Source organism: Rattus rattus, chromosome 8 (genome assembly GCF_011064425.1).
Source record: "Rattus rattus isolate New Zealand chromosome 8, Rrattus_CSIRO_v1, whole genome shotgun sequence".
NCBI classification, from domain to species: domain Eukaryota; kingdom Metazoa; phylum Chordata; class Mammalia; order Rodentia; family Muridae; genus Rattus; species Rattus rattus.
Window position 1 is genome coordinate 104,666,720 of NC_046161.1, and position 23,230 is coordinate 104,689,949.

At 41.1% G+C, this 23,230-nt stretch overlaps 1 protein-coding gene across 27 annotated transcripts in view; it reads left to right on the forward strand.

Annotated features, from left to right (window-relative positions):
• The window catches only part of Clasp2 (cytoplasmic linker associated protein 2), a 182,605-nt gene that overhangs the window by 63,852 nt on the left and 95,523 nt on the right, over positions 1–23,230 (forward strand). For 21 of the 27 annotated variants that reach the window (XM_032910953.1, XM_032910954.1, XM_032910955.1 and 18 more), the window contains one exon: positions 9,816–9,962. In XM_032910953.1, the coding sequence (XP_032766844.1) occupies positions 9,816–9,962 (147 nt within the window). Of the gene's footprint in view, positions 1–8,920; positions 9,452–9,815; positions 9,963–23,230 lie in introns of those variants that run through there. The other 6 variants (XM_032910971.1, XM_032910973.1, XM_032910977.1 and 3 more) reach the window with 6 other exon arrangements.

The following is a 23,230-nucleotide window of genomic DNA, read 5'->3' on the forward strand; positions in this document are numbered from 1 at the left end:
ATCACACATGCTGTTAACTTTTGTCAATGTCTGCAGATTTACACAGAGTAAAATAAAAGAACAAAGAACAAATAGACACGTGTTGTTTCACTATGTTTTGCCATAAGCTGGGTTTAGGTTAGTTTAGATTTTGCCACCAAATGAAATTAAAAGACAAACATGGTCACCCTGGGCAGCAGCTGAAATGTCTGGAAGACTTAGGTCAAGGACTCTGAGTCTTGATAATTCCATATTGAATCCTTAAAGACACAAGAACAGAATTTCAGGAGATATGATACTGTGTCCAACAACTCTGTGTGGTGTAAGCAGAGTCAGTGTTCCAGAAAGTTCTTCCAGATGAGTTGTCGTGAATGATGGAACCACATTGCTATGATGTTATCCCAGATGTTTACCTTTAAAAATCTCTGACTCTGGAAAAACTAAGGAAAATATAGCAAGTAGCACAGAAGGTGTGTGTGTGTGTGTGTGTGTGTGTGTGTGTGTGTGTGTGTGTGTGTGTGCATGCGCATGTGCCTGCCTATGTGTTGCCTGCACGTGTACATCTGCACTGTGTGCATGTAGTATCTGCAGAGGCCAGAAGAAGGCATTAGATCCCTTGGAACTGGAATTACAGATGGTTGTGAGGTGCCCTGTGGGTGTTGGGAATGGAATCCTGGTCCCCTAGAAGTAGGGCCGGGGCTCATAACTGCTGAGTCATCTCAGGACAGCCCCATCACAGGATATATTTTGCCAATAAAAGGAAAGCAGAGAAATAAGAACAGCCCATTGACCAGTGCTTTATGCTCATGGAGCAGCCCTCCTTTACTTCCTGTTTAACAATTAAACATTAGAAAATATTTATATCAGTATCCGAAAATATTCGTTAGTAAAACTGAGCATTTGTATAAAGGATTTTAAAACATCTAATACTGAAGAAACTTGTCTTTAAGCACTGGTTTGTGTTAAATTTAGATCCAAATTTTGTGGGGTTTTTTGTTTTTGTTTTTGTTTTTTAAGGTTGCTTATGTTTGTGAAGTACTCACCATTCCCGTTGCTGTCAGTTTTAAATGCTATAAGAACCAAATGCCCTGTTTTCATATAGAATGTTTTCTTTACATGTCTATTAAATGTCTAAACTTGAAGGTCGATCCAAATTCATACATATTATATTTGTGTTTACCTTTTTACCTAATTCAAAGCAAAACTTTGAAATCAGTTTTATTCTTGTTGGGCATCAATGGGAAGAGAGGCCCTTGGTCCTTGAAGGCTCGATGCCCCAGTGTAGGGGATGCCAGGTTGGGGAGGCAGGAGGGACTGGGTGGCCGGGTGGGGGAGCACACTCATGAAGGCAGGGGTTTGGGGGATGGGATGGGGGGTTTCCGAGGGGAAACCCGGAAAGGGGATAACATTTGAAATGTAAATAAAGAATATATCCAATAAAAGAAAAGAAAAAGGAAAAAAACAATTTTATGTGTCATATGTTTAGTACTGTCTAGCCTGACTGGTAATGATCTCACCAGTAATTTCAGAACTGGTTTCTGATATAAATTTGACCGTTAAAAAACTCATTCTGAGCCTGGTGGTGATGGCACATGCCTTTAATCCCAGCACTTAGGAGTCAGAGGTTGGCAGATCTGAGTTCAAGGCCAGCCTAGTCCATAGAGTGAGTTCTAGGATAGCCAGGGCTACACAGAGACACTCTGTCTCAAAAAAATCAAGATGGATGGATGGATGGATGGATGGATGGATGGATGGATGGATGGATGGATGGATGGATGGATAGATAGATAGATAGATAGATAGATAGATAGATAGATAGATGGATGGATAGGAAGGAAGGAGAAATTTATTTTTGATGGAGAGGCAGGTAGATATCTATGATTTGATTCCAGTTTTGTTTACAGGCTAGTTAAGTCTACATAGTGAGACAATGTCTCTAAAAATTGAAAATCAATAAGCCTTCACCTATTCTCTAGTTAACTAAGCTTTTTATTATGTTAAGTTTAAGAAGTGAAAAATCACATGGCTGTCTTTTTATCCCAATGCCAAACATGGTTTAACAGCCTGAAAATGTTTGTTGGACCCATATAACTCTCAGTAACATTGAAGGAACACATCTGAAAGACCGGCTGAACCTGCTCCCTCTAGACAGGAAATTTAAGTTTTCCTACGTGACCTAAAATAAATGAGTTTCATTAGTGAAAATGAAAAGCCCAAACAAAGCCTGCTTTTCAGAGCTTTCTTAGCTCTGGGCCTAGGAGTGGGCTGACAGCCCAGCAGAGCAGTGCGCTCCTGCCTCTACACATGCCTTTGAAGGTGGCAGAGGGAGCCTGGGCTCCTTCTGTCAGTGCTCTGCTTTTTCTCCTCTGCTGTTGTTCGTCCTTCCTCCCTCTCCTGTTTTCCTTTTGTCTGGTTTCCTCCATTCCCCCTGGAGTCCATCTCCTCCTTGTCTTTCCCTCTTCTGTCTGCATCACTTTCTCTTTATGCCTGGACCAAATCAGAACAACAATTCAGTTTATTGTTTTGCTAAGTCTTATTCAGGCCACACAGACAGGCTAATACATAGTAAACTAAACTGTTCACTTTTCTTGCCCTTTGGTTGAAGTAGTTTCATGTGCCAGATAAACTTTTTGTGACACCGTCTAGGAATTTAGGAGGATAGATTTTTTTTTTTTTACTTTTAAAATTATTTTATTATGCAGCATAGTGGCCGTAGCAGAGCCATGCACACAGCATAGTGGCCGTAGCAGAGCCATGCACACAGCATAGTGGCCGTAGCAGAGCAGAGTCATGCACACAGCATAGTGGCCGTAGCAGAGTCATGCACACAGCATAGTGGCCGTAGCAGAGTCATGCACACAGCATAGTGGCCGTAGCAGAGCCATGCACACAGCATAGTGGCCATAGCAGAGTCATGCACACAGCATAGTGGCCATAGCAGAGTCATGCACACAGCTCAGATTTCCATACACTCACCCTCTGGCTGTGAGAAATGTTCATGCTTTGCCACAGTGTGTATCAAATTTTTTTGAGAAATAAAACTTTATTGCTATTTCTAGTCTGTTCATCCTTTTTCTCTCATTTGAATAATAAAACGCAAACTAGTGTTGCTTATTTATGAATGCATCTAAATATAATAAATTGTATAAAGAGCTTCTTCTAACTAGAGAATTGACATTTAAAAAATTAATTCAAAACTTTGAAAATGTGTGGAACCAGATCCCACACTGCAGAGCTCTTTCAGTCCCCTCACTTGTCAGTAATTGCTCCATGGCCTCTCCCTTGATCTCACCACCTGTGTGTTCCTGTCACCCCTTCCTCCTCCATCTGTGTTGATATGGCCCATTTCCATCTCTTTCCTCTTCAGTCCTTGTCATGTAGGCAGCACCACACCTGCTCAGCAAGTGTGTCGCACACTCAGCCCTTTTTAACGTCAGCTTTCTGCCTCAGCCTCTGTGAAACACTGGTGTGAGGACGAAGCTGCTGGCCGTCATGGTTTCCATTTGCTTTTTGTGGTCACATGTTCTTTCCCAGTCTGCAAACACTGGAAGGCCTACTTCATATGTACCAGACAGGGTCTTCTGACTTGTCTTACTAAGTATCCCTTGAGTTGTGTCACGTCTCCGGTTAGCCCTGTTTCCTGAATTTAAGTTTTGGCTACTATGTTTTTATCTGTAGAAGTTCTACTTAACTGACAGATATCTTTTTAAATAGTCTTCCACTCCTTACAGTTTTCCTTGTAGGAAAACATGCCTTTCTGTCTCCTCTAGAAATGCAGCTTTTAAGCACACCTGGTCATGTTAATTGTTTACACTTGTTCTTGCTGTGATGTCTTGTTTCCTCCTCGGTTTCCATCTCTTCTTCATCTCCTTTCCTTCATCTGTGTTGATTTTTCCTGTTCTCCATCTTGTTCCCTTTTCCATCATGCAGACAGACAGCTTCTTCATCCTGCTCAGATGTTAGTTCTCCTCTAGCACCTTTGGGCTGCTCCTAGGAACTTTGTGTTTGCTCTTACAGCCCTCAGAAGCATTTGATTTGATTCACTTCTTGTCTCTTTCTGCCCCTTTCCCTCTCCCCTCTTACTTACCCCTCCACCACTTTTATTCATTTAGTTATCCTTTGCTTCTGTGTGATGCTGGTGCTACTGGTGATGGTGTAGGGTGTGTGAGCATATGCTAATGAGCCCATGTGGGCATGGGAGTGGAAAACAGTCTTGGGCTTCAGTCCTTTTCTTTCTTGTTGTTTGAAACAGGATCTCTTCATCTTTGCCTGCTACATAGGCCAGGCCAGCTCCTGTAGGAGCACTGGGCTGATGGATATATATGTTTCGTTTATATGTATATGTCACTTCACCCAGTTTCCTGTGGGTACTAGGGATTCGAATTTAGGGCCTACACGCATATAGCATGCACTTGACTCACAGAGCCATGTCCCTGAGTGATTGGTTCTCTTTTGAAAAAAGTTTGGAAAAAGAAAAATAGACATAGGAGAATTAGCACTGACTTGTGGTTCCCCATATCTTATGAGTTCTCCTTTGGTGTACTGAGTTTTACCTGTGTGTCACATGGTTTTCACCTGCTCCTTTTACCATACAGTAGCGTAGAAAGCTTTGATGGGTTCATTCTATCTAGTCTGTGTTCTCTTGTTGTCAAACATTGTTTGCTGTTAAGATTTTTAAAAACCAGGAATCTTATCAAGTGAGTGCAGTTGTTTGCCTCTGGAATAGTTCCTCAAAAACCTTAGTAATACTTTTGTTAGAGACTGAAAGCAGACGCTTGTCTAGACATTGCTGTACGTGTTGACGCTACACAGTAGTGGTCCTACCAGCAAACGGTATGGTCCTGCCTTCACTGGTCATGAGCTGGACTGGGAAGGGCAGCTCAACAGCAACAATAGGAACCAGAAGAACAGCTAGAGTAGCTCTTAGGATGTTGGGAGTTTACAGTTAGCACCCAGAGAAAACTTCATTAAGGTGACAGAGAAACAAAGACATGGAGGTTTGACCGAGATGTAGAGAAGCATTCTAGGTAGAAGATATATGGGTAGAGACCCAGAACACTCAAAACCTCTACATTGATTGTAAAAACAGGTTTAATTTGAGGATTTGTGAGAATTAGTTCGTAAACTCCTTTATGGTAAGAGAATGTGAAACCTTATTGGTAGTAGGTAAAAACTGATTGTTCTCTTCTCTCTTGTTTTTGAAGACTTTCCTTTTATGAAGTGCTAGTGTTTTGTTTGTTTCTAGTACAGGGAATCAGACATAGGACCTTCAACTGCTCTACAGCTGCTCTCCTACTCAGCTGATTCCTAAGCCTCTGCTTTCTATTTTGTGTACTTGAAGCTGTTTCCAGGTGTGTAAATACTCAGTTTTTAATCCCCCTGTTGAACTGCCCCCTTTATCATCTTTATCTCTAGTATTGCTTCGTTGAGCTGCTTGGTTTGATATAAATGTTACCTACTCCCTTTCTGCCTTGTGCTTGTGTCACGGTCTACCTCCCCCCACCCCAAATTGTGCTTGAGTCGTCTGTCCCACACTTGCCCTTGTGTGGCCTATCCCCCCTCTCTAACTTGTCCTTCTGTGGTCTTTACCCCCACTTGTCCCCATGTGGTCTGTCCCCCTGTCCTGTCCCCATGTGGTCTGCCTCCAGAGTCCGGCTTTCCAGCTTTACTTCTCTTCACATTTCTCAATCAACAGAGGTCGTCCTGGCAGCCTTTGCTCATACACTTTAGTTCATTTAAATTTAAGGAAAATACTTGCAGATTTAGAATCTATTTTATTTTTATATATTAAATAACACTATAATAGAATGTTTTGATGTAATTTTTAAAAAGATTTTTTACTTGAATTACATGTATATGTGCATGTCTGTGTGTAGCATGTGCATATGAGTGTAGCTCAGTGAAGGGCAGGAGAATGATTGGGAGTCTCTGGAGCCAGACTCACAGGTAGTTGTGAGCTGCCTAGCGCTGGGACTGGGAACTCAACTGGGGTCCTGTGCAAAAGCAGTAAGCACTTAAAGGGCCCTCTGTCCAGCCATGTGGTTTTTATTTTGTTTTTAAGATTTATTTTTAGTTTATGTGCATGGGTGTTTTGCCTGCATGTGTGTCTGGGCATCACATGTGCTCAATGTCTGAAGATGCCAGAAGAGGGTGTCAGATCCCCCTGTAGCTGAAGTTACAGACCCCCGTTAGCCTTCACGTGAGTGCTGGGAACTGAACGCCGGTCTTCTGAAGATCAATCTGTGGTTTTTTTTGTTTTGTTTTTTGTTTTTTTTCTTTTTTTTCGGAGCTGGGGACCGAACCCAGGGCCTTGCGTGCTAGGCAAGTGCTCTACCACTGAGCCAAATCCCCAACCCCTCAATCTGTGTTCTTAACTGCTCAGCCATATTTCTAGTCTCTTTATTGATGCAGTTTAAACACAAGAAAAAAGTCAAGTTATACCCTCCCCCAAAACGAGATTATTTTTAAAAATTCACGCTTTCTAAGTGGGTCAGTGAGACAGATGTGTTCAGTGACTGTTTGTGCCTAATTGATCTTGTGTTATGGGCAATGGAATGAAAAAGAAGTTCAACGTTGAAGTTTACTGCTTCAAAGAGTAATGCATATTAGATTATTTTAAAATGCAAAATGATTCTTGGTACTTCAGCATACAGGAAGTCGAATTCACATATTTACACAAATATATAAATTATTTCCTATTACATCTTTTTTAATATCTAAATCCTTGCATACTTTATATAAAGATCTAATGTTTCTATAATTTTTTTCTCTTTTATGTGTACATTTACCCTAGTTTTTTTATATTTGGTTTTTACCCTAGACACAGGAATTGGCAAATTGTTGCTTATGGGCAAGTCCTGGCTATCTCTTGTTTTTCTATGTGAAACTGAAACAAAGCCATACCGACTTTTTACAGTTTGTATGGTGCTTTGTTCCCATATCATAATTAAGCAATTGCACTAAAGAACATTTGTGTATAGATCTTAAAGCCTATATTTGCCATGTGACCCTTTTTATTAAAGAGAGAAGTTGACCAATGTGATTGTTAGGAGATGATCTTGTCAGTGTGGGGGAGGTATCAGGCTGCACGCTCACGATTTCTGATGTACTACAATGGATTCATACCTGAGAATCTGAATTTTGGGGGCTGTCAAGATGGCTCTGTAAGTAAAAGCTTTAGTTGCAAGCCTGATGTCCTGAGTTCAGTCCCTTGGATCAATATGATCTCCATATGAGTGCCGTGGTGCATGGGTACAAATACATAAAATAAATAAGTGTAACCATCATTTATTCCATCTCTAACAAGTGTCAGCAGTGCTGAGCTTTTATCTGAATACCACATTTTGAGGAACACTGCTATAGTATATTACTACATCCTCTAGATACCGTATTACTAAATACATCTTTGATTTCCTGTGGTCTCAAATAAATACATTAATAATAAATTACATGTTGAACATCTCTTATCTGAAATACTTGGGACCAGGAGTGTTTTCAGATTTTTTTCCCTTTTCTGTGTTTAGAGTATTTGTATGAGTCTGTTTATATTTAGCTGAACATTCCTAATCCCCCAATTCGAAATACAAAATGGTCTCACATCTGAAACTTAGCATTATGTCATGAGAAAGCACTGTATTTCCAACAGTTGCTATTTTAGATTTTTTAGAGATGCTTGGCCTGTGGTTTGTGTGCTACTTGTAATAATGCTGAATCTGTAAAGCCTTTAACTTTCTCCTAAGAGCACAGCTTTAGAATAGGTACAGACTCTGAGCAAACAAAATGTCTGTGAGCAGTGGGATGAGTGGGCACAGTAAGCCGTGATACCTTCATACCAGAGAACCCAGGGACAGCCTGAACCTTCCAGGATTATCTACCTGTGGTGACGAGAACCCATGCCACAGTAGACACTGTACTTCATTACTGTTTTGTGGGGATGCAGAACTGATGGGTGTGAGAGTGCTTATAAGAGCCAAGGTGGAGGCAGTCTTTACAGCTGGGTGCTGACTATACTAATACATTTGTTTGTGAACATTTATTATTTGTTTCTTGGGATTGTATGCTTAGCTTTGTTATTTTTTTTTAATCCTAGTAGCTCGAAACTGTTAAGAGTTAATTTTTTAAATGCTAAGGACACTTAGACTTTTCAGTTCTTGTGTGTATAGGAGGAGAACATGGTTTCCATGGGAACTTCTGCCTCCTCCTTCAGTGCCTGACTTTCTGTAGATTTCTGTGTCTGTTCTATCTTGTGTGTGTGTGTGTGTGTGTGTGTGTGTGTGTGTGTGTGTGTGTGTGTGTGTGTGTTTAATAGTGAACCAAAAGAAGTTTATTCTGAATTGTTTTGGTATTCTTAATAGAGAGATACATATAAAATATAAAGCACAAGTTCTAAGTTCCTTAATTTCTCCATCCTGGCTTCCTAACTGTGTTATGGCAAAAGGATGTTGTATTTAAACTGGAAGAATCGGGGGCTTGGGGATGGAGGGTAGACGTGATGTTAACAAAACATTTGCTGAAATAGAATGTGATCTCAGACTGTTTATTTTTTCCCCCAGTAATAGTCTTAAAATTTGTTGGGGTCTCGTCTTTGTCCCTGTCTAATAGTTATACTGGTGGTGAGTCTTGAATTCAGGATGAGTGGGCATTTATATAGTGAGAACAGAAAGGACAGGAGGAAAATTCTCACGTATTGATCTGGAGTCTGTGGTAAAGCTGCTTCTCTGCCTCACCCATCTTGTTTGTCATGGTTGGTTTGTGCAGGGTCCTAGAGAAAACCGTTTGTCAGCAGAGTGCGTGGCATCTCTCTTGTGAGTGGGGGAGGGAGGAGTTGACTGGAGGCTGGTGGGCTTGTGTGAGGAGAGGACAGCAGTGTGACTGTGCATATTCCAGCTGGAGCCTCAGAGTCACTTAAGAGAAGAGACTATTTGGTTTCCTTTCTGTCGCTCCCGTAGGCAGCACATTGTGAGGTTACATACAGAGTTAATTATGCACAGCAGTGAGCCCTGCTGTTCCCATGCTTTCCTGATGCGGTAGCACACAGCACAGTAATTATTGCTGAAACCCAATGTCCTAGTTACATGGATTTCCATGGGTAGAACGCAAGAAACTACAAACCTAGATTTATAAACCTTTAGCATGAAATGCGTTTACATTTTTCATAGAGGATGCATTGTAAGTGTATAGAGGATTTTTTTAGATGCATGGAGATTTTTTACCTTTCATCAGGCAGTAGCTGCCATAAGATGATGTCACCTTGCAGCTGATTGGCTGTTGCAGCACCTAGGGCAGGGAAGAGAAAGAAAAATGCCGGCACAAACCTCAGTGGCGGTTCTGTGGTTGTTTCTATCTATTTTTGATAGAATCTTTGATTAGTATCAAATTTACTGTATTTGGCCATGTGAACTATTAGGAGCTATTCTAGGGTGAGGGAAATTCGGAGGAATGAGGCGGCTGATTTGCAAACGGATCTGTGATTGTAAGTTGCAGAATCTGGGTATAGGAATAAGGCAGGGCGTGCTAGAGGATTGACTATGGGAGGGGCTGGCAGAAAATGCTTATATGAGCAGCAAAAAACAGAGATGCTTTGACTGCTCTCAAGTTAATATGTCTCCTTTAATGTCTGAGTTGGAAATATGACAATATGGTATTTTTATTTTAAATCACAGAGGTTATTTTATGTGGTGTTAAGCAATATATAAATATTTATTCAAAGAATCTTTATTTTCTTATTATGTGTCTTACCTAAATAATGATTTTTATCCATAGCTTTATTTATTTTGAGTCTTCCTGGAAAATGGAAAAAGCTTCCTTAAGGATTTATTTTCTTTTGCTTTGTGCAGATAAAAGCTTTGACGATGAGGAATCAGTGGATGGAAATAGGCCATCATCAGCTGCTTCAGCCTTCAAGGTTCCTGCACCTAAAACTCCTGGAAACCCTGTCAACAGCACACGGAAGCCCGGTTCAGCAGGTGGCCCTAAGGTTGGAGGTAATGCAAATGCATCTCAGGTCCATGTGCATGCTTCATGCATTGTGGTGCTCAGTGCTTCAGAGCAGTGTGCTCTCCATGACTGCAGCAGAAATGCAGGGCTAGAGACAGTGTTACACATAGAAAGTGTACTGCCTTTTAGAAGATGACTACTATAAATGGTAACTTCTGGTAAAAACATGTATGAATTTGTGTTTTCTTTTGGGTGCTTATTTTTCAGATGCCAGGTTTAAAGGAAAGATTCAAAGAAGTAGTCTTTTGGAGTGTGTCTTTGAAAGGGAGTGGTATTTCAGGACTGGGTCGATTTTGGGTATTGTAGCTGTCAGAGCTTTGAGGTACAGAAATAGAGTATGTTTTCACAGTGTCTAGGTGTAACGGACACTCCAACATTTAAAATGGCTGAATACACTGAATAATTTGTCACAACAGGAACTGGATGATGATGATCAAGGAAAACTGCCTCAGAAATGGTTTCTGGGTTTGATAATAATAAATAAGGAAGTGGGGGAAGCAGGCTTTTACGCAGTCGTGCAGCACCTCTTGGAGCTTTTTAGAATCTCTGCCTTAATTTTTTTAATGGTATTTTTTCATATACTCAGTAGGATCCATGTGTAACTTCCTGGTGTGATTTTCTGTAGGATCTGTCTGACAGAATGAGTCTGTAAGGACAAATACCTATTTGAATGGTAGAGGTCACTCATCTTAAAATACTGACACGTGTGTGTGTGCTTACACACACACACAGTATCTTGGAAACATTTCGTTTATAGTAATTGATGTGAAAATCAAGGTCTTTACAGTTTTTGTGTTTTATCTTTTTGTCTGTGGTACTTTGATTAACAACAAAACTGAAAGGAAAATAAAAACTGCCTGTCTTCTACTATGTTGGTTCTGAAAGAAGCTGTGTTCTATTTTAGCACAACCAAACATGTTTTCTAAATCATATGATTAGAAATATAGGGATGTATGCCTGCCCCCCCTGCCCCCCCGTAGCTGGGGGGTCTCGCTATGTAGCCCTGGCTGGCTGGAACTGGCTGTGTAGACCAGACTGGCCTTAAACTCACAGAGATTACCGGCCTCTGCTTCTCGAGTGCGGGTACGGAGGATAAGCGACACCGGTATCTCGCATTTAGACTTTAACTCTGATATATCATATAATGAGAAAGAATGCCCATAAGCGTGTTCTGCACTACTAGTGCTGTAGCACATGATGCTCTGTGACACCATCTGATCTTCAGGAAGATGCATGTGGTAGTCTTTGGTGTTCCCTAACAAATAGCGCTGTTCATCCTTACAGGGGAGGTTTTTCCTGATCTTTAATGACTGAATTACAGAATTCTAACCTGTGATAGTTTCACAAAACCTTTGCTAAAAATAAACTGTATATTAAAAATGTATGAATTACTATCTGGGTATATATTTGCCATAATATTTAGCATTCTTATGAATCCTGACTAGTAGTTTATAATTCTGGTTTTATGAGTTAATTCTGGAGTAATTTATTTATCACCGGCCACGTGGTTCTCTGATATGAGAAGGTTTTTCTTGAAGGACTGACTTAGTCCCCTTAGCCTGTGGCTGGCAGTCTGCAGTCCTTGCAGGTAGGAGTGTGAGGTAGGCCTTGTGTCATCCTCCTAGACAGTGACTCTCCCTCCTCCTCTTTCTTTTTCCTCTTCTCGCTCTTCAGCATCGCACATTCATTCTCGTTTCTCTTGCTGTCAATGCCCACTTGAGTGTCTCTCTGGTCGTGGGCTTTCTGAGATTGTCTTCCTTCATGGCCTAGGCTGACCTCTAAATCGTAACTTCATGTGGGCGAGTTACAAGGACAAGCCTCCGTGCCAGGCAGCCGCCTGTTCTAAGAAACACATGTCTGGCCAGAGAGTATTGATGTTCTGAAATTAACGCATTCTTGGCTGTCAGTCTTTCTTTGAGAACTTACCTATAGATGCTCTGGTATTGGCCGAGACGCTGACTTTTAAATTAGCTGTAGGGAGTTTTCTTAGAGTCACTGCAGCATCTTTCTTTCGGAAGAAACCTTGGCCCTCGCAGAGCGGCTCTGCCTAGTAATCCTGGTGGTGCCAGCTCCAGTGTGTGAGGACAGGAGCCGGCTGTAGATAGAGTCAGGAGCAGAAGTCACGCGCACTAGCTGTAGTGCGGAGAGAACTCCTTAGTCACTTCCACACATGCCTGTATGGCATGAGAAGACAGAAGTGGCACTACTTGTATTACATCACTTTGTGTTCCCCTTTCCTACCTGCTATTTTATCCTGCTTTTTCATGGTCTTAAATTAAATTATTAAATTAGTTAAACATGTATGTGTAGATATTTAGATTGCCTTTAGTTTTCCTGCAACTGTCAACTGTTGCCACTCTTTCATGTATACCTTTTCACATGTCTCCAGCGCCCCTGTGGCTAAGGCTTTGGTGATGCTGGTATTCAGTTGTTGTTTAGTGGCCTTGTAGTGCCGTACCCGTGCCTGTTACTGAGGCATTCCACAGTGCCTTGGTTTTTGAGGGCAGTAGAAGTAAAGGACTTGTGCAAACAAAAGAAATACAAATAAATCTAATTACGAACAGTCTCTTCCTGTCCCCGGGCTTCCCCTGTAGCCTCAGCTGGCCTGAAGCTTTCTGTTCCCCTCCCCAGCATCCTGAGCACCAGCATTGCCGTTGGGCTCCACCTGCTTGACTCAGTGGAATGAGTTTCTGGAGTTTACTGAATGAGAAGATAAGGACATTTTAAGGTTGGGGTTGTTTGTTTGTTTAAATTTGGCAGAGTTCCCCAAAAGGGTCATAAACCCAGTCGTGGCTGAAATAGTTCTTGAAGAGTGTGTGTCCTCGCGGCCTGGCTCCTGTCCCTTCCTCCCCTCCCCCTCTGAAGGGTTATGGCTTATATGCTTTTCACGTAAGAGCCTCAGGACTTTATTGTCTTAGTTTAATTGATGAACAACTTAGTCTACAGAAATAAAGTAACGTACATAGAGTTGAATAGTTAATAAGCAAGCAAAGTATAAAAATAAAAATCATCTTGCTGTTGCTGTTGCTGCCACACACTCATTTTTGTGGACAAATGGGGTTTGCTGGCTCTGTGTCCCCAAAGTCTATCAATGACCAATAGTGATCAAGTGTGTCACAGTGGAGCTTAGCAAGTAGGACTCCAACAGGACACAGTAAGCAAACCTGGGACTTTTACTTTGTAAATGTAAAGATCTTCAGATATTTTTGTGTTGAAATTTATCCTTCTTCGGTATCCTTTAGCGTGGGGTTGTTTCTTTTTAATGGTTGCCTGGAGCCCAGGCTAGCCGTCCGCTTGCTGTGTGGCCAGGGCTGACTTGGGGAAGCCTGGTCTTCCTGCAGGTAGTACCGAGCCTGGCTTTGAGATTGGCTTTTTGAAGTTCATCTCCTGACTTACAGGATCCTCTACTACTACACCAGTTGTTTGGCTGCTCTTTGTTTTGTAAAATAAGAGAAAGATTAGATGGTGGTATAATTCCATAGTTTATAATTAGCTTTGGATTGTGAGGTTAATAACTTGTCATTGAGACATAGAACTGGACAAATCCTGTTTTCAAAAGTCCTTTGCCTTTTCTTGCTTAGTTAGGTGACCATTTAATTGTGTTTGCGTTGTTTTCCTTTAATACCAAGGCTACTTTGAACCTCAGCACTCCCCAGTGGAGTCCACTCTGGACTTAGCAGGCAAGGTCAGCCCGGAGCAGTAGGTAGACGGCAGCTTTAGCTTTCAGCTCTCATTACTAGGAAGACCAGCATCTCAAATCTGCAGCGCCCCGTCTCCTCACGGAGTTCCTTGTTTATTATTCGCTCGTCTGTTACACAGTGTTTTGGCACATGTATGCCTGTATGCCAGAAGAGGACACCAGACCTCATTACATATGGTTATGTGCCAGTGGCCTGCCTGGGGTGAGAAGGTTCCAAGGGAAGACAGAGGTGGGGTGTGGGTCAGGGGGAGGGGAAATTTATCTGTCTCCCGCAGTACTTCTTCTGTCTACAGCTCTGCTAGTCTAAGGCCGAAGGCTGCAGCCAGCAAGGGAGTTAAGAAAGAAAGCTTAATTTGTAGTGCTCCCTTCTCTGGCTCAAGAAATTCTTCATGTCCAGGTGAGAAACTTGGATTTGTTAACTCTTCGTGCGCCAGAGAGAAAAGAAAAGGAAAGAAAAGGAAGAAATTGATTTACACAGAATACACACATACATTTTGGTTGGGCCTGAGCACCTGCCTCAATCAACTCCACAAGAATTCATGCTTACATACATACATATATACCTACATAAGTACATATAGACAGACAGACAGACATATACATATGTACATTTAGTGGATGGGGCAGAGCCCACAAGCCACCACTTTATTTCATCTCTCTGGCCTTTTTATAGTCAAAAGTTCTTAGAAAATTACCTCATAGATAAAATGTCATAACAGAAGGGGTTGCGAAGGATGTTAATAGTAAGCTCAAAGCAGCAGTTCACTCTGCAGCTCACTGTAAGTTCAGAGCAACAGGTTCCCATGGCCTTGCTTTATCACAGTGCACACCTGTGGCTTCATCCTTGGACCTGACCTAGAATGAATGTTCTAACTTGATCACAGATTTGTCCCAAGCCTATTCCTCTTTTTTAGCATCATTGTGAAAGTTCCTTGTATTCCTTTTTTTTTTTTTAATTTTATTTATGTATACAGCGTTCTGCCTGCATATATGCCTGCAGGCCAGAAGAGGACACCAGATTTCATTACAGATGGTTGTGAGCCACCGTGTGGTTGCTGGGAATTGAACTCAGGACCTCTGGAAGAGCAGTCAGCACTTTTAACCTCTGAGCCATCTCTGCAGCCCCCTTGTATTCCTTATTATGCAGCCTTTACCTACTATTCTATGAGGAATAGATATAGTCTATTTTTGATTCTAACTTTATTATATCTTTCTGGCAAAACAACTAAAACCATTTCTTAAAACTTTTTTCCTAAAATTATTTGAATCAAATCAGGTGTTCTATAAAATCATTAATTCATTTAAACAGTCTTTTTTTTTTTTTTTTTTTTTTTTTTTTTTTCGGAGCTGGGGACCTAACCCAGGGCCTTGCGCTTCCTAGGCAAGCACTCTACCACTGAGCCAAATCCCCAACCCCTCATTTAAACAGTCTTAATTCATGAAAGCTCATCTTCATGTGGATCTGAAGAAAACCTGCTCAATAGAGTGGGCTAATGCCCGTGAATCCTAAGGCTATGTGATGATGACAGGAAAGGCATAGCAACTGCACGAGGCAGTCCTGAGATGAAGTCTTTTGGACATTGCTTCTTAGAGCTCAACCATCACAGACCATGCAAAAATGATGGGCCACCTCTAGGAAAGTCACCTGCTAGCCTTAGCCTCTCCTAGATGGCTCATGACAGTTAGGAGCTGCCATGAGGTTGCTGGGACTTGGGCTAGAAAAGCAGCTATTGACCTCTGAGCCATCTCTCCAGCCCTCTTTCAGTAATTTCTAAATTCCCACTTGCTACAGATGATGCTAATCATTCCCTCTCCTCAGCATACATACATTCATACATACATACATACATTCATACATACATACATACACACACACGTGCACACATACATAAAGAATAAGCGTGACAGGACTCACACTTACCTAATTTCAAAGCATGTGCTGTTGATGAGAAGCAGAAGTTCACTAGTAGGTCTCCATGTCTTTGTGCTGTAGCTCAGCTCGTAGAGCGCTTTCCTCACATCCATGAACATGAACCTCATGAGCTCAGACCTCACATGACCCTGACACTCAGAAGTAGAGGCAGAAGTCTTAGAAGTTCAAGTTACAGTAGATGTTGCAGGCCAAACTGGGCCGAGACCCTTTTGATAAAGAAACAACCAACAGAAAACCTTTCTGTATGTGTGCTTTGGTTTTATTTTCCTTCTTTGTTCCTCCTTTGATGATGAGGAAACATCTTTGAGTCAGAAGATGTTAGCACTAGGGGTTGGGGATTTAGCTCAGTGGTAGAGCGCTTGCCTAGGAAGCGCAAGGCCCTGGGTTCGGTCCCCAGCTCCGAAAAAAGAACCAAAAAAAAAAAAAAAAAAGATGTTAGCACTAATGAGGTCTGAAGGAAGTTCTGACCGCCTGTTCATAAGTGGAATCCCAGAATTGACTGCTTTCCCCGAGATAGTCAGCTGTAACTGGGATGGGCTGAGGACCCGGTGATGCACCACTGTCAGACTTCCTTTTGCACAATTTCTGGGTCATTTCCTAAAGAAAAGTTCATATATATGTTTTTTACTTTTTGTCTCAAATAGTAGAAGTTTCTTATTAAGTTTGGAATTTAGAAGTCAGCTAGTCACCATTCCAACTTAAAATCTTTTTGAACTTCCAATCTATGCCTCATAAAGTCCCCCAATACCAAGAATCTTAACTTTACCTTCAAGGTAAAAATGATTTGAGAAAATACAAGTTACTGTGAGTAGCCGGCTGCCTGTTTTGTCACTGTGTGGAGGAATGGATGGCTTTTACTCTGGTCACATTTTTAACCTTAGTAGTTTTCCTCCTATGTAAATCTTAAAGTGTCACAGACATTTCTTTGTACAAGATTTATTTTTTGAGGCACTCAGAATATTTAGGAAAAAAGATGACAATTTTGTTGGTATCTGAATATGTGAGTTGAAGACCCATACTCTACATGTAAATCCCTGTTTCCATCTGCAATTGCCTGTGGAACTCACTCTGTGCCCCACTCCATGCTCTGTCCTGAAAACACCACAAAGAGAGATCAATTCAAGTCGTATTTCTGTGACGGGGTCTCATGTATCCCAGGTTGGCCTTGAACTGGCTGTGTATCTTAGGATCACCTTAAAATTCTGATCCTTTAGCCTCCAAACACATAAGTGCTAGGACTGCAGGTGCATGCCCCTGCACCCAGGTTTTTTTCTGCTGGGGATGTTGGGGCCTGGGGCTCTATGCGTGCTAGGCAGTTCCTCCTCTAGCCCCAGTCTGAGGTTGTTAACCTAGAAAGACACTAAAGTGCCTGTTCATGACCTCATGACCCAGAGATAATTACTGGCAGCATATGAGTTCCCATGCTGAATCTCCCTGTTCTTTTTGATGAAAAGTGATGTGTTAGAACATTGTAAAGCTTTATAGACACAAATCTATTCCAGTTCTGTCTCAGAAAGATAAATTTATCATTAAGAAAAATTGCCTGTGTGGGACATTTTCAGCCTCATTGTAACTGTCCATGTAAATAGAGGTTTCTAATAATGCTGCAGTTCCAAGCTCGTGCTTATGTCTGTGTGCAGTCTGATGCAGCTGGATTCTTATTATTTCTGTAATGTGCATATTCTGAATGAATCTTTCCTTTCCACTTAATCTTTTTAAAGATATTTTTATATATTGCTTGCCAATGAAAAAAGTTTGGACACATAGTTCCATTTTAAATATAAAAATCATGGTAATTGCTACAATAAACAATATAATTACATTTGAGGGGCTGGAGAGAGGTGCTCAGCAGTTAAGAGCATGCACTGCTCTCAAAGGCAAAGCACGCTGCTTCCCAGCACCCACACTGGGCTGTTCACAAGTGCCTGTAACTTCCACTCTGGGCAGCCAATCCCTCTGCCTCTGAGGACGGCCCCTGCACACACTTGCACACACTCATGCATTGCGTACAGTTTTAAGTAGTCTTTCAGAACCTCAGGCAATACCTTGCCTCCGTAGTGTCATCAGGCAGAAGTGACTGGTTCTCTGTCCTTCTACAGCGTCAGTCCTTTTTATTATGTAGGTCCTAAAACTAGATTCTCTCCTCATTAAGGAATGTGTTTTCAGTATTAAGAATGGAAGCTATTACCTCCACTTCAATATCTTTTCTTAGTGTGTTTTCTGCTACAATATGCCTTAGACTGGATAATTTATAAAGAGGCTTACTATCTCTTGTACAGGGTGTTGGACAGTGTAGGATCTTGTTACTGCCATGTGCTGAAGTTCTTCTGCTGTGGAGGACACCACATGCCAACAGTGCCCAGGTTCTTTCCCTCTTGTAAAGGGAAGTCTCATCAAGCACCCCAACTTTCACCTTCTCCCACAGAGAGAGTCTCTTAAAATACTATAGCCTAATTTGGGAAGCACAGTAAGCATCTGGCACAAGAAATTGTGGGGAACACTTTCAGTTGGTAGCCAGGATTTTAAAAGCTATTTTTTTTTCATGTCATTAAAGCCGTTTGCAATGTCATGACATTAGGGAGAATGCAAATCTCATAATATGACATTTTTTGTGTCTCTATTTTGTAGAAAATTCCACTAAGTGAGATTACTTAATCCAGTGTCGTGTGTCTTTACATAGTATTATTTTACCTTCTCCACTTTTGTGTATATAACAGCCTTATTAGCTTTTGCCATTTTTATATGTGAAATGATTTCTTTTCTATCTGCCTTACTTTTGGCCAGCATGTTTACTAAATATGTTTACAAACATTTTTGGTCACATGTTTACTAAAGTCCTTCACAGTTTCTTTTTACGTTTATTTTACTTGTTTGTTTGTTTGTTTGTTTGTTTTGTGTGTGCACGCATGTGCTCGCATGCCAGTGTGTGTGTGTGTGTAGGATTGGAGGAGTTTGTTCTCTCCTGCACAACTCGAGTATTGAGGATCAAACTCAGGCTAGCAGAAAGTGCCTGAAGACGCTGAACGGTCTTGGTAGTCCCTGAGCCTTGAGTGTGCTTCTTTGTAATCCTGAGGCACGGCAGTGCACAGACAACACTAGCCGCACGCTCTTGGGATCTTTTTCTTCTAATGAGGTATGGAAATGCTGTTTTGTCTTATCAGTTGATTGGATTTTTAAAAAATGATAGATTCTATTTTGTCTTTCTTTACTCTCTTCTGGCATTTTTGCAACAGGCTTCACATATTTCTTAATTATGGTATCTGAAATACCCACTCTTTTCTGTTTGACTCCAACTTTGCCTTATTCAATAAAGACTTGCTTAATGCCAGCACTATGGAGGCAGAGAGGCACATCTCTGAGTTCGAGGCCAGCCTGGTCTACAAAGTGAGTTCTAGGATAGCTAGGGCTACACTGAGAAACCCTGTTTAAAAGAAAACAAAAAAAACAGAAAAGAATTCAGTAAAATTATAAAAATAGTCTTAGTTTCCTATAACAGTAGGATTTTTGTTTTTTGTTTTTATTACATTGACATTAATATACTGGGAGTTTATTTTGTATAAAGTGGCAGTGTGCCCGTCTTAACTTCCCTGTATTTCTTTTTTTTTTTTTTTTTTTTTTCCTTTTCTTTTTTTTTTCTGGAGCTGGGGACTGAACCCAGGGCCTTGCGCTTGCTAGGCAAGCGCTCTACCACTGAGCTAAATCCCCAACCCCTCTGTATTTCTTTAAACATGACCAGTTAAGTCAGTACAGCTAAGTAGAATATTCTGTACTCCATTGAAACGCTACCTTCGTAACGGGTTTCTATAGGGTTTTTGTTTTTTTGTTTTTGAGACAGGGTTTCTCTGCGTAGCCTTGGCTGTCTTGGAATTCACTTTGTAGACCAGGTTGGCCCAGGCTTTGCCCAATTTGATTTTCCATACTTTTTATTACTAAGAATTTTTACAAGTAGCACAGTTGGTAAATAGTAAACTCTTATCACTTGTATGTATAACAGTAATTCTCCATATTTGTATAAATTGTCTTCAGATAGATTTTCACAGCTATGCTTTTGTGTAGAGAAACATAACAAAGTAAATGTAAACCATGCCATTTCACCTCTAATTAGTAATGACATCTCTAGAGTTAGAAGGCATGCTCAGTTATGACTGCGGTACGATTGTTGAATACAAGAAACTCATGTAATGTTATCTCTAAAATAGTCCCATCACCAGTTTTCTCTCTGTGATGTTGATATTTTAAAGTCTTACAGTTGTCTTTTTGGATTGCCCCAAGTGTTTTCTGACTTCTTTCTGATGTTATTTAACTTGTTCCTATAGCCCCTTTATTTTATATAAATTTATTTCTAACATACATGACTACCTCTCTTCAAATACTTCATTCCATATTCAAATTTCAAGTGTCCTCTAAGAAATTTTCAAAGTAAAGTAACCTTTTGCCTTCAAAGCAAGGATGTATTTATACTCTCTCACATAGTTGGTGACTTAGTTCTCAGGTGATTTTGTCTTTCTTTAAAATGTCTTGTCTGACTTGGGTTAGTGCCTTTAGTCCTGTGTCTGAGTTCTGAGTTTGCCTACTGCTTTGCTCTTCTTCCTGCAATGGCTGTGCAGTCTGTTGAATTTTTGTTGCTGCTTGTGGTTCTTTTCCTCTTAATGTTTGGACTTTGTTTTTCAGTCAGCTAGTTTTATCATCAGAAAAGCTTCTTTCTTACTTCACTTTCTTCTTTATTCTGTCTGTGTAGATGTTATTTTGGCATTTCCTGCGTAATGTGTAGTCTGATTTGGATTGAAGCTTTGCTCAGTTTAAACTGGCCCTCTTCTGTTGGTCTGTGGAAATGCATACACATGCTGTGCCGGCTTTCTACTTCAGAATCCGGAATCATTTTGTCTCTCTGGAGCCTTTTTGTTTCTTCTTTTCCCTTGCCCTCCTGTCTTTGGAGGGGTACTTCCACCTTTTAAGCACCACTTAATTATGATTCTGAGTTGTCTCTGGTGGTCTTAGACATTTCTTTCCCATGCTTCCTTGTGGTTTGCAGCTTGAAATGTTTTTCTTCTTCATTATCTTTTTTTGTTAGCATGTTCTGTAGTTTTATTTACTTTTTTTAGTGTCTGTGGATTTATATACAACATTTGCTTGAATATTTGCTTTGACTAGATATCTACATATTCATGGAGTCAGGGTCTACTGTAAGTTTTTTTGGTTTGCCTCTGGGTTTTTACAGGGAGGCCTCATTCTGCAGCCTTGGCTGGTCTGGAGCTTGCTATATAGCCATGACCTCAAACTCACAGAGCATCACCTGCCTCAGTGCTGGGATTAAAGGCGTGGTTCTCAACTGTAGTTTTTCTACTTGATAAATGTTTTTAAGCTGAATACTCTGTTAGCATTGTTAGTTCTGGGACCTTAGTGAACAGACTGTATCTTCCCTACTTTTTCACTTTTGGTTAGTTGCTTATGTATTCCATAGGCGTCACCGGAATCTAGCCTGTCCTGCCTATGTAGACCAGGCGTATCTTGAACTTCTGATCTGATGGCGTTTGCCTCCTGAGTGCTGGGACTACAAGCATTATTACCCTTTGCCTGGATGAATCCAGGTTTCTTTGCTATGGTCTGAGTGTGTCTACCAGTTGTCTATGTGGTGTAGACTAGCTCCTCAGGGGGCATTATGGAGAAATGGCATGTAACTGCAAAGAACAGTTCGCTGAGGATGCTCCTCTTATAAGGGATTGATTTTCATGGCCCACATAAAGAGTGGGCCCCAATCCGTCTGCATTCACACCTTGCCACTCTGATTGTTCCTCTGTGTGTACTGCTAGTGCATCATTGTCCTGTCGTGGATGTTATGAGGCTCTCGAGACTTGGAAACTTCCAACTTCTGACCAAAATTGGGTCTGTTTTCTTCCCAATATTCCAGTCTCAGGCATGTTGTCATATTAATAAAAAATATGCAGATACATTGATCATATTTAAGTGTTTTATAAATCTACAGGTGTGTTTTGAACTTTCCATTTTATTCTTTACTTGGTCTATCCCTGCTCCACGGTTCTGTTATCATAGTTATTTTAGTTCTTAAGGTTTTACATTTCATAGATAATATACCCAGTTTGTTGTTTTCTGCAGGGCTGTCTGAATAGTTCCTGACTTACTACTCGTCCAAGTAATTTTTAGTCAGTTTGGCAAATCTGCTTTTGTGAGCCTATTTATTACCGCTGTACCTGGGCAGACTGGGCATCTTTATGGTGACAGTTTGTCCTGTCATGAATGTGAAGTTTATCTTTGTTTATTTATGTGCTTTAAATGTCCAATACCTTTTTGTATTGCTGTGATAAAGCACCATGATCAAAAGCAAGTTGGGGAGGGAAGGATTTATTTTAGCCTAAAATTCCATCTCTGAGGGAAGTCAGAGCAGGAATGTAAGCAGGGAGAAGGAACTGGAGGCAGGAGCTGATGGAGAGGGTAGGCCCCTTGCTGGCCTGTCCTCGGGGCTGGCTCAGCCTGCTTTCTTGTGGCTCCCAGGATCTCCATCACCAACAATGGGCTGAGGACTTCTTCACCTTCAGCCCCGCCTTGTAGAGGCCTTTTCCTCTTAGGTGCATCTAGCTTTTGTTTTAGGTCGGCACAAACTGGCCAGTGAACCCTTTGTTTCTACCCTAGATCAATTTGGTTGGTTTATTCCTAGGCGCCCCCAAGTATGTTTTTTATTAAACTTTGTATGTTTTCAAGTTTGGGTTTGTATGTCTGCCACTGTCTCCCGTGCTCACAGAAGAATTTGATTTGTATGTATTGGTTCTGTAGCCACCTTTAAATTTAATTTTAGTGATTTGGATGGGTAGGGTATACTGTCTCACACGCTTTGAACTTCTCCCCAAGGACATTACCTCTTCCTGTATGGAGCGTGCTCTTCAACAGCAACTGTCTGAGATGAGCGTCAGCTAGACCGGAACCTCCATTCTCACCAGACAGGCTTTGGTGATTAATTCTATTTTGAGCAGCCCAGCTATTTAGAGTCTGTTTCACAAAAGGCGAGTTTATTCCATATGATATCATAGACTCTTTAAAATGCCTTAGATTTATCATTTCTGTAGGGTGCCATCCTATCTTGCTATAACCATATTCCACAGTTAGCAAGCATATGCTGTATGACTACTGGGAAAGCTGATGGTGACTCGTAACCCAGGGCTGCCCCTCCTCCCACTCTGGTGGCAAGGTTGGTTTTGAGATTAACCTTTTCTCTCAAAACAGGCTGTTTCATCAGATTGTTTTCCCATTTCAGACATTCTTTCTTTCTCAGGCCCCTTCATTTCCACCCACAATTTTTCTAACTGCTCAGCCATTCTTCCATATCCTTGTTTGAAACAGAATATATGAAGAAGAAAAAGGCAAAACAGAAAATCCCCTCTGGGAGAAAAATGAGAGCTATCTCAGTGGTAGCAGCTGCAGTTAACTTTGTGCCTTTTGAAAAGGGGAAAAAAAACCTCCATTCCTTCATCCCCTACCATCTTCTCTACAGCACTTGAAATCAGATTTCCCACTCTCCCTAGCCTCCTTGTAGTGTGACTTTTGCTACTTGGTGGCTTCTTCTTTCTACCACCCTTCTTCACCCTTTCAACCCTAACACTGGAGAGGAG